Source organism: Poecilia formosa, unplaced genomic scaffold (genome assembly GCF_000485575.1).
Source record: "Poecilia formosa unplaced genomic scaffold, Poecilia_formosa-5.1.2 Scaffold60, whole genome shotgun sequence".
Classification (NCBI taxonomy): Eukaryota; Metazoa; Chordata; class Actinopteri; order Cyprinodontiformes; family Poeciliidae; genus Poecilia; species Poecilia formosa.
In genome coordinates, this window is record NW_006799999.1 from 593,035 (window position 1) to 608,226 (window position 15,192).

The 15,192-nt window shown below is 40.1% G+C and overlaps 1 protein-coding gene across 3 annotated transcripts in view; it reads right to left on the bottom strand.

The window, feature by feature from the left end:
• Nucleotides 1-8,703, bottom strand: part of acsf3 (acyl-CoA synthetase family member 3) — a 32,309-nt gene extending 23,606 nt beyond the window's left edge. For 2 of the 3 annotated variants that reach the window (XM_007553896.2, XM_016672422.1), the window contains exons 1-4: nucleotides 8,576-8,673; nucleotides 7,115-7,936; nucleotides 4,512-4,667; nucleotides 141-295 (exon numbers count right to left, since the gene is read on the bottom strand). In XM_007553896.2, the coding sequence (XP_007553958.1) occupies nucleotides 141-295; nucleotides 4,512-4,667; nucleotides 7,115-7,840 (1,037 nt within the window). In that variant the 5' untranslated portion in view covers nucleotides 7,841-7,936; nucleotides 8,576-8,673. Of the gene's footprint in view, nucleotides 1-140; nucleotides 296-4,511; nucleotides 4,668-7,114; nucleotides 7,937-8,575 lie in introns of all 3 variants that reach the window. The other variant, XM_016672423.1, reaches the window with a different exon arrangement.
• Between the last annotated feature and the right edge of the window lie 6,489 nt (nucleotides 8,704-15,192).

Consider the following 15,192-nt stretch of genomic DNA (forward strand, 5'->3'; position numbering starts at 1 on the left):
TATATATATATATATATATATATAAAATCATTAACCAACGTAAAAAGTTAAGAAATTGTGGGAAAGCAACTTTATATTTTCTACAGCCTTCCAACTTCTTTTGGATAATAATCAGTTTTAGACGATCCCAAGATAAGTACCTGATTCTCTCCTTGCAAACCGCTTTGACAAAATCCTTGACATGAGGCTGTGTGAAGTGCTGATCATAGTACTGGATGAGCTTTGAGTAAATAGTTGGCACGGCCATGAACACATTAACCACTGGAGCCTTGAAGCTCAGGAGCATCTCCCACACCTGGGGACACGCAGAGAGAGAACGAGTCAGGCCGAGATAAGGGGAATGCATCGCTGAAAAGGGAGAAAAGGAAAATGATAAGGAAAGGTTAAGAGAGACGCGGCGACTGCAACAAAGGGGCAATGAAAACTAAATTATAACATCCAGATTTATTCCATTAGTGCTACAGAAAAAAAATGACATTTTTTCTTTTCCCTTTCATTTGATGTAAATGGCAGAGTAAAGTCCACGGCAGCCTCATATTAAACCTGTCAACACAATGTCAGAAAAAGACAAAAAAGTCAAGCTTTGTAAAGGTCAGGAGGAGGGAAAACGCCAGCTGCTGAAGGGCAGAGCAGCAACAACGACCAAAACAAAGACCTGCTGCACCGCCACTTTCGACAAATGGGTGAAGTTAAGAACGTCTGCATTTTAACATAAAAAGAAAATCTGTCATAATGCGCACTAAAAAACAATAATTTAGACGTTAAAGAATAGACACCTCAAATATAACCACTTCAGAGAGGCTTTTTATGAGGTATTTGTTGGCTGAAAAGCAGCTTTGTGAATTTTGTCATACCACTAATTGAATTCATAACGATGTTAAAATAATTTACCAATAAATCAACATAGAGTTTAATTATTCCAATCCCTACTTTATCTAATCAGGGTAGTTTTATCATCATATTTAAGCATCAGAGAACACAATTGTACCAGAAACAAGTATTGATATCTTTTTTCCTTTTTTTTTTTACACTCATAAATATCACAATTTCTTTTCCATGTGAGCCTTGATGGCTGAACGGCGACATGATTGAAACTTGGGTGTAAAAAAATGCTGAACCACATACTTAACTGCGAAGCATCACTTTAACATTTCAAACGCACCCCACTAAAGGTTTGGCTATCAATTCATCGTCGTCACTCATGGCAGTCATTTTATAGCTGTCCACAAAAAAAATCCCTTCACAACTGTGATGGAGGACTTGCACATTTTGAAATGCCTTGTGACAAAAATATCACTTTTTCCAAGCACACCCTGAACGTCTGTGAGGATCCGTCAGCGCAGGAGATGGAAGGACAAGATGAAGAACGGCTCCTCTGAAGTTTCTCTCCTTCTGTAGGGAGAAAAATGCTCCTCCTTCACTGCCCTCTCATTTCACTTTACTTATCTTCACTTCTCCTGTGTTCATTCTGCTTTAATTTCCCAAGTGCTTCATCTTCATTCCCCACTCCCTTCCCTGACCCCACACCCTTCCCTCATATTTTTTTTTTCTCTCTCGCTATCTAACATTCAGTTACCTTCTCTCTACATTTTGTAATTTCTTGCTCCGCTGCCCCTGCAGTCTCTCCCATATACATACCTGGGTATGTACTCACACGGAGAAAAATGCAGACCCTCCTATCATCACTTCCACTTTCAGTGACACCAGATACTCTGTAATGGGCTTCCACTTTTTCCTTCAAATAAAACTCATCATTGACTCACCTAGTCTATTATCCATGAAACCTCACCTGAGTTTTTTTTTTTTCCCCTCTAATAAACAACTATAACAAACACATGAAGAATAAGATATTGAGTTGACAACATCATCAGAAGCTGATCTAAAAGCTGGAGAGCACCAAGACTAAACCTGTTCTCATACAGAGAGAAGAATTATTAACTGAGCGTGCTCTGACCACTCTGGGTGGTGTCTGTCAAGTGCACTGAAGCGCTTCCACCAAGTTCACTCCAGAGGGGAGGGGAAAGTAATTTATGTCTATCAAGGAGCTGGTCTCCACCTAGGGGACGAGATCTACTGAGAACCCAAAGCTGCAGCCCGCATCCTAAACAACTTTGCCTTGTTGGAAGCTCAGCTTTGAGCCCGACTCAACTCAGTATCAGCTCACCAAAACTTGACCCGTTCTAGGACAAGCTGACACAGTTTGGAATAATGTTTTATACTTGCTACTTTAGATTTAACAAACATTTTACAATCAGTTAAGCACTTTAGAAATGATCAGTCTTTCAAATTTTCTCGACTGGTCTGAAGACGCAACGTTGCAAGAAGTATTAGTGGAACTTTCGAAATCGGCTTTATGGTATCTCTTTTAATAAAGACCGTCACTGTCTGGCAGGGCAGCAATCAGGATTGTTGTCCGAGTGTCCAGGAGAGCTGCAGCTAATTTACCTTCACAAGTGGAGCATTATGGCTTTTGCTGTAGAGTGACACCCTAAAAGCCTCGCATGCAGCCGACAAAATTCACCTCGCGACGGGCGGGGGTCACGGCGCCCCCTGGCGTTGGACACCCCAAAGGCTCCAAGCCCAGACACCATCCCACATCAGCAACGATGCCGACAAGAGCAAAACCAAACACCTCTCATCATCGCCAAGTGGAGGATTAAAGGAGCAGAAACTTTCTTCTACATTTGTCACATTTGAAATCTAAGTTTAGCCTTTTTTTTGGACAAAGAAAATCTGAAGTAAAAGCTTTTTTACATGATTATTATTGACCCGAGTCTGACAGGAAGAATATTTACGTAATCTCTCCCCACCCTCTTGTACAAAGAAACTCAAAATATAATTTTTTTTTAATCCATAAAAAAAAACACTATTTTTTGGTGTTAGTAAAAATTCCACAATCTATTTATATTCTCTGGGAATTAAGGAACCTGCTTGACATTTGCTTCTCCTAAAATCAATGTTTGATCTGAAACCCAGAACAGTTGAATGTAGAAAATTTCAAATTGTCCAAACTTGAATAGGTCAGACCTTGAATAAAAATTGGAAAGCGGCGTTGGCCAGTAAAGGCTTAATGTCTACATCTAGAGAAACTTCTATATTTGGACTCAAACATTTGGTTGTTTTTTTTTTATGGGTTTTGTGATCAACCAAATCCATGAACATCAACAACACTGAAACCGTCAGTCATAGTTAGTAAGACTGGAAAAGATGAATATCTGAACTAAAACATTAAAACTCGACAGACTCAGCGCAATTTATCAATTGTAGTTAAATTTTCTTGCAACAAAAAACCTTATATTGTATTTAAAGATGACCGTAAAAATGACTTTTAATTGGATATTTAAAAATGTACTCTCCACATGGCATAAAATGTCAAATATTTTGCTGGTTTGCACAGAATGAATGTTGCTCTCTTTAACCTTAATGCACACTGAAACTGCACTGGGCGCTGTGATCAGACCTCCAGTCCAGCTCTGAGGGACGGTACACAGAATATAGATTCAGACATATAAACTGGAGTTGAACTACAGAAGGAGTATCTCAGGGTTTCCAGGCTGAGTGCTCATCAATCATTCATCAAGGCTACTTTGTAAAAAAGTCGTTGCTTTTAGGAATGCAATGCACCGACTCCTTATCTCTGCGTCTTCTGGAATTTCTTACATCTCAGCACCTGCTGTGAATATTATAAAAGGTGCTGTTATCCTCAGTCTGTTCTGTGACAGTACATTTGTTTTATTTAATCACAAAATAACACACAGTGGGATTTTTTTTTTTCAAATATAATTATTATTTCTAAGTTAAAATAGACTAAATTTAATAGATCACTCTGCTGCTCAGGTTAGCCTTCAAAGAGCTCACGGCACACAGAAGACTATTGTTCTCATTATCAAAGTACTGGAGCTTCAGGATGGAATAAAAGTCTTTTTTTTTCTGTGAAGAAAAACAAAACTAGGCATGCAGGTCTAGTTTTGGTCGGGAGAAATAACTGATATCTGCAGCAGTGTTTCCATGTTCTTTTTTTGGCTATTCAATAAAGAATTACGCTTGTATTTATCAGAAAAGGTGCAAGTAACCTATTTTAAACCAACTCCTACCCACACACACACATACCTCACCCCTCTTTCAGGGCCAAATAAGCACTATCATCCTTCAATGTCATCTCATCGATTGATCTGCTGCTTAAGCCCCTGCCGTGAGTCGGCATTGGTCACATACAAAGCCACACAGGGCAATTCATCACTGAGCACCGACCGCTTAGCTTGACAGTCAGGAGGAGAGCAGGAGGAGAGGGAAAACGAGGAGATGCTTATAAAGGGGAAGAGGGAGAAGAGATGAAACAAGGACAAGTGGGGGTGGGGGGGATATGAAAACAGGGAGGGTGAAAAATGAAGAGTGAAAAACAAAGAGTGACAGAAAAAGACCCGATATGAAAACAGTCGAGAATGCTTAAAATGCATAACAGCGCACAGAGGTAAAGTGTGACTTAAAGAGCGCAACAGAGAGGATCAGACCTTCTGAGGCTGGAATTCAGGAAGCATGACGCAGGTGGCTCCCACCCACAGGGGGCAGAGCAGCTTGTTAACGATGCCGTGAACGTGGTGGAGTGGCAAGGTGTGGAGGATGACGTCGTCTTTAGACCACGCCCACTCAGAAACCAAACACTGGACCTGCGGCGGCAGAAACGAAGGGACAGAGAGGAAATCAGCATCTCAAAGCCACAGACATTTAAGAACCCATGTAAGGTGATTTATGAAAGAAAACAACGCACAAATGCTTTAATATCAACTAGAAGAGATTAATAGCTTTCATGCATTACTCTTGTTAGTCTTTAAAAAATCCTGAGAGACCAGTGAGCGTTCAGCATTCATGTGGATGAACAGAATAAATTTCATTTACAATGGAGAGAGAAGGCTGAGAAGTACTTTCAAGGTACAGCAGAATTCTTTAGATAGTCTTTAGTTTATTTGAGTGTCTTGTAAATTTGTCTGGTGGTTTTGATCTCTAATCTTTCTAAACTTCTTCTGTAAATTCACCCAAATTTAACCTGCTGCATGGAGCAACACCAAGTCAAAACCCCGATCTCCAGGAATGCTCTTGTTGGAGATTAAATTATTATTTAATCTTTGAAACAGTTATTTATCGCAGCGTTATGTGCAAATAGAGCAAAGACAATAATTAGTGAAGTCAAAATGACTAAAAATGTAATATTTATCTTTTATGTCTTGGAAAGCAAATGACTACGCCACTTTATCCCGGCATGAAGTCACAACAGTGTAACAGCAATAAGGACAAAATTATAACCAAGTATTTTCAAAGTAGTGGTCGTAATTTAATCTGTCTTTAACTCGTCTTTCCAGACTGATGGGAACAAAGGTTATTTATTTGTCTTGAACTGAACACGGTCGATCACAATACCATTTCAAATGCAAATCAGCAGATTACAACTGCAGGATATAAAAGCTAATGTGTTCAAGGCTGGGTAAATATTTAATCACTTAATTTAATTTGTTCCTTCAGCACCGCAAGCTTTGGAAAATGACAAAGTATTCTTGTCCAGGTGAAGGAAAGAGAGAAAGCAACAGATCTCATGATCAGTCGCTGTGCACCTCTGATATTGGCAGTGTAAGCAGTGCATTTGAACTGGGAAACTGAGCTGGTGAAATATCTTCATCTCCTTGTTGCAAGCATAACATTGGTTGTTTTCCACAAGATCTAACTGGAAAACACTGGATATTTAAAGAAACACACTTGTTATATTTCTGGATTTTGAGCAACAGCACAGACCATCGAGATCAAAGTGAAGTATTACACACACTAAAAGGATTGATTTTCAACAGTTCCTGGCAACACTGACGACGCTTTGTGCAGCGCCTCATGATGAAGTAACATCATGCACCAGGACATTGTCTCAGTGCCTCTTAGTGACTCAAGTAACGTAATTGCAGCTTTTTCAGCCGTCAGGACTGTAGATACAAAAGCCAGGAACACTAAACTTAATATTTGTTAATTTGAATTAATTTACCAACAGCACCTTCCAAGAATCCTGACAACCTGATGGCCTTCACTTCCAGGAAATCAATCACTCGCTAATTTTTCTGGGACAGTCAGAGACAACTGAGGCTCTGTCTCTATTCAGGGTGATTTCATTAAGCAGGCGGCTGGATAAATGGGCCTGATTGGACAAAAAATATTCAGACCATTTCTCTGTGGACTCTGAATGGTATAAACACAGAATTCTAATGAGAGTTTCTGAATGTTTTTTTATTAAAGAAGATGGGAGAGGTACACAGTTTTACTCTGAATGGAGCAACTTATGCAACTTATAAAGTAAGGAGATCTGAAGGGACATGGGACTTCTCTCAGTGTCCCCACCACTGACTTTGCTGCTTACATAACAATGTTTAGAGAGAAATCTAAACAATGAAAAGGATTAATTTACATTATAACACCTATTACATAATCCATACTGAAATTACAGTGGATGTAGCATGAGAACCCTGCGACAATCCCCCAGACAAATCAGTAAAACTATTTCAAACCACTGTTTTCAAAGTTGCATGCGTTTCTATTTAGTGTTAGTCCTTAACACCATCCATCTGTATTTAGTAATGTTATTTTATACTGATATATGTTTTATTGATGATCTGAAACATTTAAAATTGGTAAAGAGAAAAAGAAAAACACCTGTGTTTTGACCGCACTGATCTAGATCTTACCATCTGCCACTCTAGACAGTGATCTGCAATTCCAGTCCTCCAGTTCAACTGTTCTGCAACTTTAGGATGTATTCCTGCTCCAATATTCCTAAATCAAATGGATGGTTCATGGTCAAGATCTGCTGACATGCCAGGAGGTAACTCAGGATTTTGATTCAGGTGTGGGAGCCAAGATGGATCCAAAAGTTGCAAGACAGGCGGCACTTAAACACTGGATTTGCTGATTCTTGTAGTAAGAAAACAAAAATCGTATTTTCTTTTTCATTTAAATTTGTTCATTCTTTTATGACTCTATGTTCAATACAATCAACCTCACTCTCAAAACAGATCTGCGATAAATGCAAGTCAATTAAAAAATTAAAAATAAATAAATAAAAGGTTCATAGGTGACGAGCTACCATTGCTTGGATGCTGCTGTGTGTATGCAGAACCCCTTTGGGGCGGCCCGTGGTGCCACTGGTGTAGACGATCATAGCCGGTCGATCTGCCCAGTCCGTGTTGGCGTTCTCCTCTTCTCTTGAAGGTGTACCAATGTCATCTAAGGCGTCCAGGTCCGATGTAGGAGGGAGCGTTAGACATGGAAGCCCCAGCTTCTGTGCCAGCGGTTCAAGGGTCTCTGCATAAGGATGTGCTGCCACCAGCAGTGAACTCTGGGAATCAGTGATGATGTACTCCAGTTCTGAAAGAGGGTGCTTTCGGTAAAGCGGCACCACCGTGCCGCCACTCATCCAGCCCGCCCACTGTGCCACCACGTAGGAAGCATCATTTGGACACAGAAAGGATATTCGTCTTCCGTCAAGACACCCAAAGCCAGAATTTAATGCTGCGCTGATTCTACTGGCAAGACCTAAGCTGCTGCAGTACAGCTGCTTGTAGCTGTGACTCCCACTGCTGTCTGCGACTGCAAGCGTTTCCCCAAACCCGGGAGCTCTAGTGAAGACAGGCCTCACATTTGTCCTTGAGGATGATGCAGTAGTCCGTCTGTAAGTGCTTTTGTGAACTGGAAATCCCAGTGACCACCATCTTGGATCTAAAGGGTGAGTGTTTTTGGAGTAACTTGCTTTCCAGTGAAGAAAGGTCCACCGTAAAGGAGGTTTGGTGAAGGTAAACAGTTCTGACAGCATGTTTAAATTTGACCCCCTCAAAACCTACTGGAGTTTGCATGTCAAGATGGCTCCATCCACAGCTTTGACCGTCTAATTCTAATCTCATACATCAACCTGGAAAATGAGAAGAAAAAAATATTTCTGTTTAGTTTTAGCAGAATTAAAACATGACTATTTATTCTGTGTTATTACAAGGCTGATTTCTTCAGAGTATTTTATTGTAAAGACAAAAGAGGTACAAAATAAAAACTTGCACATTTATAAATGAATTCAGTGTCACTGTAGATGCAGTGAGGAGCAAATTAACAAAATAAAGCAAGTTTAACGCACAAGGACATTAGTTATTTCTCCTAGTGTGTTGTTGTGCGGTACTAATAGAATGAATGCGATTTCTTTTGCCTTTTTTAAAGTTTTCTATTAATTTTTTGTTTGCTGCAAACCAATTTCCCCTTGGGTTGTGAATAAAAAGTTGAAGAGCTGAAGATCACTCTTACAGCCGTGGAAGCAAAAACAGAATTTATCAGGATTTCTCGATCGGTTTTATTATCATCCAGTCGCTTCTTAACGTGACAGTGAGAAAACAGCACAGAAGCAGCTCCTTTAACCTGTCATTACCACAGCAGTACACAGTGCAGTTGACCCTAGCACGTTTTATCTGATCGAAATACGAACGTAAACAATTATGGAGGACAGAAAAATGTCATTCCGACAGAAAACAAAATCTGAAGATTGCGAAATGATTTCGGAACCCACCTTTGATCACATCTCCTGAGACAAATCGTTTATTATTCAATATTCCACTCTCAACTTACCCCATAGCAAAGTGAAGGACGGTGCAGCGCCAATATGTTGCCGGTAAGAAACAAGCGAACACGGAACCATTCATTTCCAGTGAAAGTAGTAAAAACATTCAGGTATTTAGTGAAAACTAGATAGATAGATAGATAGATAGATAGATAGATAGATAGATAGATAGATAGATAGATAGATAGATAGATAGATAGATAGATAGATAGATAGATGGAAAAACTGACAGAAGATATAGATAGACTATAGACAACATTAGAAAAGAACATACACAGAATACGCATTAAATTAATCAAGAAATATACCTTGAAAATGAGAACTTCAAGATTTTATTTTAAACATTTTAATTTGAAGTTCAGCCTTGCACTGTGTGTTTTTCTCAGCAGAGAAATAAACTTTAAACCACTGTTTCAATATGTGACCTGCAGTAATCCGGGTTTTACCTGACATCCTCAAAAATGAAAGATTGATATCAGTCTAAAAGCTCAAGTCATCGGAGCTTGGATAACAAGTCACGTATTATGCCTTGCAACTTGATGCTGTATTTTCTTTACTAGTTCCTGTTCCTTTCCATAGGAGTGCCTAATTACCAAGTATCACATTCCTTTTATCATTTTCGCATTTTGTCATGTTACAACTGACTTCAATGTGGTTTCTTTGGTATGTTAGGTGATAAAACAAGACATAATGGAAAGTGGAAGATAAAGGCTTCATTCAAAAATGTTTTACCAATAAAAATCAGAAAGCTGTTTGTTTGGATGTGTTTGTGCACCAAACCCTTTTCTTTGATACCCCCAAATAAGATACTAGGGTTAGGGTTAACTGCCTTCAGAAGTAAAATGCAGCTGGTCTGTAAAGGGTTTGCTGGAAAACAGAAGTAAACAAACATGATTATGTGGGTCAAGAAACACATCTGAGAGTCTAGGAAAAAGTTGTTTAAAATTGGCTAACAAATGAAACAATGCCCCAATTTACCCAAATTTATATTTCAATTAAACGTTCAAAAATAGAAAGATAACTCAAGAAGCCTTGAAAAACAAAACTTTTTTGCCTCCAAACTGCCAAACATTTTAGTTTTCTGTGTGTGGCAGAAAACTAAACTGTCTTCTCACTAAACACATCAACCATATGTTTAAGAAAATGACTAAAGAGCACACTTGCATTTTTTGCCGCACTTCAATAATATCGCCATAATGCAAATATACTTCACACTTTTCAGATATCTGTAGAAAATTAAAAAAAAAAAATCATCATCATTTTCCTTTCTGTTTTATAATAAAATTCTACTTCCTGTTGGTCTAGCACTTGAAACTGAATTAAAATATAAAGGTGTGTCTGGTTCTTATATGACAAAATGTGACAAAGTTATAGAGATATGAGTGCTTTTTCAAAGCATTGTATACTGGACTCTTGTGCTAATACCTTCACTCATCATACAGAAAACCTCTTTTTGGTTGGATATTTGCACTTTGAAATCTGCTGTACAAGCATAAAGACTATTCAAGAAAACACACACAGACATTTTGGCTGTGGATCAGCAGAGCAGACATCAGCAACTGAGAGGTTGTGAGTTTGATTCCAGTTCCCCTTCATTCTACTTCACACTCACATGTCTTTGAGAAAAAAAAAAAACACACTGACTCTACTGCTTCTGCATTTACTGTATGCACATACAATTGAATGAAACTTGTAAATCCACCCACATCCAATCACTGAGAATGCAAATGAGACCAAAACTTGCAATCTTGGTGTGTATCTAGAGACATACAAGGGAAACAAATCTCCTTAAACAGATCACAGTAATAGAACAAGCTATACAGAGAATAAGAGAGTAACATCAACGTAACTTTGATTCTGCTGAAATGTGCCGCCACTGTTTAATGCTTTTTTCATAGCTACAAAAGAGCCATCAGTTTGTGACTTGTAGAGTTTTGCCTCTCTGAAAGCAAATTTAGATTAGAAGTCTAGTCTTCTAATTATTCCATTGTACTTGGTGCAATCCTCTTTAGTGCTTCTTGCAGACCCACACGCTTTATATCCTTAATAATTACAGATTTGTTAAAATCACTGGAGCTTTCTGTTATTTTGTGGATGCTGGCAAAACCCCACACCCTGCAGCTTCACTGGTGCGCCACAGAACCAAGGATGCGAGTGAAGGGAGGCGGTGCAGCATCGATGCAGCCACCACACACACGGTGCTGCCTTTGGCCTCAGATCACATGCCAGTTCTTTCACTTAGCGTGCCAACTAGCTTGGCTGGCTCCGTCATCGCAGTGCAAGTGGGCACATTCAGCCGCCAGCTGGCAGTCGCGGACCTTCAGTAAGAGAATGGTACGGGCATGGCACACGTTCAAAAAGTTTTCTCTTCCCTCCCCAAACCCCCTACTCTGCAGAAGAGGATGGCATGTTCCTAACGAAATTCGAGGCTTTGTTTGAGAGAACCCCCCTCCACTCACAGGAATAGTATCGTCAAAGACCACTCCACTCCCATTTTTAGGGAAAAGCTGCAATTTCTATCCCTGCCTGCACCACTGTTGTTTCAGGAAATATTTTATTAGTGGGACATTTTTGCAGTCCTTGGCCTCCTTTTTCGATGCAAATGGCACGATTTGTCAGGATTCTGCCTAAAAGTAACCAAATCTCCGAGGAAAGACAAAAGCAAAGGCGACTCGAGTTTTTGGATTCGTTTCCTGGACGTTGGCCATATCTTTGTCGTATACTACAAGGGGACTGGAATCTGAGCCAAACAGAGATTTATTTACAATTATTGGAAATATGCAAGGAGGGAAGAAGAGTAGAGGGTGAAAATCGAGCACCACATATACGTCTCCAATGGAAAGGGAAGGTATGGGTTGCATAAGGACTAGAGGTGGTAATCAGGGGCCGACCCTGCTGCCGCAGCGACCCGGCGCCAGCGTATTTTTCAGAAAACAATACCTTAAACAGTCTCGCCGCTGATGGGCAGAACGACCGCAAGCTGGCGCCAACTCTCATCTTGGAATAGGATTGCATCTGAGAACCAAAGAAAAAAAAAAAAAAACGTAGACCCCCCACAGATCTTCGAGAGAGGCTGAGAGGGTAACACAAACCGTAGGGAGTACCCAAGCATGTGTCAGGTTGGCATCAGTGTGAGAATGTCTTGGCAAGCTCTCGGCTCTCTCCCCTCCCACCTCGGCTCACACACAAACACACTGTTGCCCTGCTTGGAACACATGGTACATCAGCAGCGGCATCTGGCCACGCTGACTCCTGGCAGCTGCGCTTCGTCTTCGCCAGTTGGGCGTCTTGGCACTGCCACTTCATCAACTACCTGTGGCTCCTCCTGGGTAAAAAGGCGAGCAATGAATTATTCCGAGGCTGCAGCTGCAAACTTGACTTTCATCCAAGAGTTTCACTGTAAACATATGAGCGCTTCAGTGAACACATGCCACCCACATACTGATGCGCAGTTGACAACATGGCTTGTGTTTTGCACAATATGATGTGATGCCCTCATGTTACGGTTTGGGTGTTTTGTGACGCAAAAGATTTTCTCTTTGATGACCCTGCAGTTATAAAGTGAGCTGCAAAGAAAAAAAAAATCTTTGAGGATTTGGAAGCTTATCATTTACAAAACTGATTTGAGTCCCTGAAGCAGTTCAAAACTGATCAAATATCCCAACGTACAGAATGGAACTTTATTTGGAGCTTATAACTTTCAGACCAACCAAGAGGTCGACTCAAGGGACAAAGACCATTACTGAAATTAACAAATGTATGGAAAACCTGTAAACCTTGAAATATCATCCTTGCAGCTTTTCTGAACTTTTCCTCTGTACATTTTTGACCAGTGCTTTCAAAGACAGCCGGAAGATACCAACACCTCTCGGTCTCTCTGGACAGAGAGGTCCAGAGAGACCGAGAGAAAAATCACTCTCTGATTTTTCTTGCACAGCCACCTTCAGATGGAAGGGTTCAAAGATCAATGTTCAATTCTGAAATCAATCCTGTTCAGTTTATCTGGAAGCAAAAAATTCTGGTTGCAGCTATTGGTAGATTAGTGTATGTTTTTGTTCATACAAGAAGCAAAATAAGAGATTTTTTTTTTAAATGATCATTTTAAATTGCTTTCAGTGTCTTGAGAACTGCATGATGCAATCTGATCTCACAAATTACTGTATTTCCTGCCTCATTTTCTGAGAAAATCAGGTTGTTTTAGCTATACCAACTTTCTGACATCATCTGCCACTCACATTCACACCTAGATTTTTTTTTTCTATGGGTGTTAGTCACATGATGGTTACCCAGGGGGGAGTTCCCCCTCCCCCCATCTGTGTCAGTCTGACCCATTTTAGCCTTCAGCCATGTCCAACTGTTCTATGCCCCAAACATATGTGGGGTGGCAGGGGGATAAGCGAACCGTCGCCATACGGGACCTGCAGACACACACTGCTGATACAAGACTGGACCCCAGCTTTCTGTGTGTGACCTTTGCAAAGCACCTCTTGAACTGAGTGTATTTTTAAGTGTTGCACATGTGATTATCTGCACAAGTGAAATGAATCTTCTTTGTTGACTTCTTGAGTTTCTTTAATTTTCTGCTTTTGTCTTTTGTTTTAAAATTTAAGGTCGACCTTTCCTTTGTGTCTCTCAGCCAATACCTGCCCCAGGCTTTTGATTTGTTCGTCAGACTGGCTTTGCTTTCTTTTCCTAAATTATAACTTGTGCCAGTGAGGGCAGGATTGGCCTGTCAGAGGATAAACTGGGGTATTTTCAAAATGGTCCATGTTGGCAGATGAGATGGTTTCGTTGCACAGAGCCTAGACCCACTGGGGACGCAGGGGTGTGAGGCACATATGGGCAAACAGTCTGCTGATGAGCTGCTTACATGAGCCTCTCATCATGGCCTCAGAGAGTTGTCTCCACCAGAGGATTTGGAAGAGCTGCGTGTTGGAGGAAGATTTTTAGATGTAAATGTTCTTCCTTCTTTAAAAAACCCCCCACAAAAGAACAAAAAACAAAAAAAAAGGCTCAGATCAAATGTTTAGAAGCAAAACTATAAAAATGAAACCTGTTTGATAATATGATCATATTTTATTTAAATATTATATGCTATATAAATATTATATAGTAAAAATGAGATAAATTTATTTATTTAACTTAAATAAATCACCTCTAACTTCTTGACCTATTGACTGTGACAAGATACAGAATGCTCCAGCATTTTTTTGATGTCTTTCCACTAATGCCTTATTGATTCTCTTCTTTCCTCTTTCACTTCTATATGTAAGGAAACTATTCGGCTTGGTGGGCCCTGATGCAGGCCTTCCGTCTTCAGTCATGTCAAAAACTCTAATATGTTTTCGCCATAAAATCCCCCCAATAATTAGACCTCATTCAAAAATGCATATCAGTCATATAATTGCACGGTAAGGTTTACGTTTTAACTGCAATAGTAACTCACAGTGATGCAAAATGCATAAGTTTACTGCAAACTTCAAAGCAGTGGCAAAAAAATTCAGCAAAAACTGTGTAAAAATATTAGTGTTTCCCAAAAGCTATGAGTGCACTGCTGTTTCAGGCTCTAACCAATTGACAAGGCTTTTCTGTCTCAGAGCAAAAAACAAAAACAAATTTTTCATGCATCCTTTCTGTGCAATTTTTTAAAAAACTTTATTCAGTCCTGGCCAGCCATCTGTCTTGGTCCATCTTCTACAAACAGTCATCCACGTACACGCACACACACACACCCTCACTCACCCTTGGCCAACACACACGGGTTGACAAACACACACACACACCCAGTGTGAAGCTGCCAGGCTGCTTGGATGGTGTGCTGTTCACTGGGAGACAGTGCCATATGCTGTCTAGCATCCCAGGGAGGGCAGAGCCTGCTGCTCTGCTGTTGTCCTGACTCTCAGGGAAACCCAGTGCACTGCAGCACCTCATTTACTGCTAGTCAGCACACTTATCTTACTGTGTTTACACACCCATTGGATTTTATGACAAGGTAGATTTCAGTATTGATGATGCTTTTGTAGGGAGACCAGTCAAAGTACACACACGAGCCTTTCTCAAAACTAGCCACGACTCACGCCAAAATAAAAGCCCATAAATGCTGCAAAATATGATCAAATGAGTTTGATTATTAACCTAATGAATATGAGTCCTTGGAACTGCACTGTATTTGCTCTGGAAATGGATGTAGTATATGGAAATAAATGGTTTTTGAAACGGGATTGACTCTGAACATGACTGCATTGAACAGATTTTTTTTACTGTAATAAACTGAACTGTGATATAATCTACCTACAGTAAAACTTATTTACTTTTACTGTAAAGTGTCCTGAGGTTAGTCAAGCTGCAAACTGGGACCAAAACGTAAAGTGACAAAAACAAAGAAGATTAAAAAAGATAACTGTCTAAAGAATTATACCAAATAACTATTTGTCTAAACCAGAGGTTCCCAAACTGTGGGGCGCGCCCCTAGGGGGCACGGGAAGCCGTCTGGATGAAAAAAAAAATGAACACTGTATGCGCTGTATCCACCTGTGAAGGAGACCTGCTGCTGCTGTGCGGAGCTA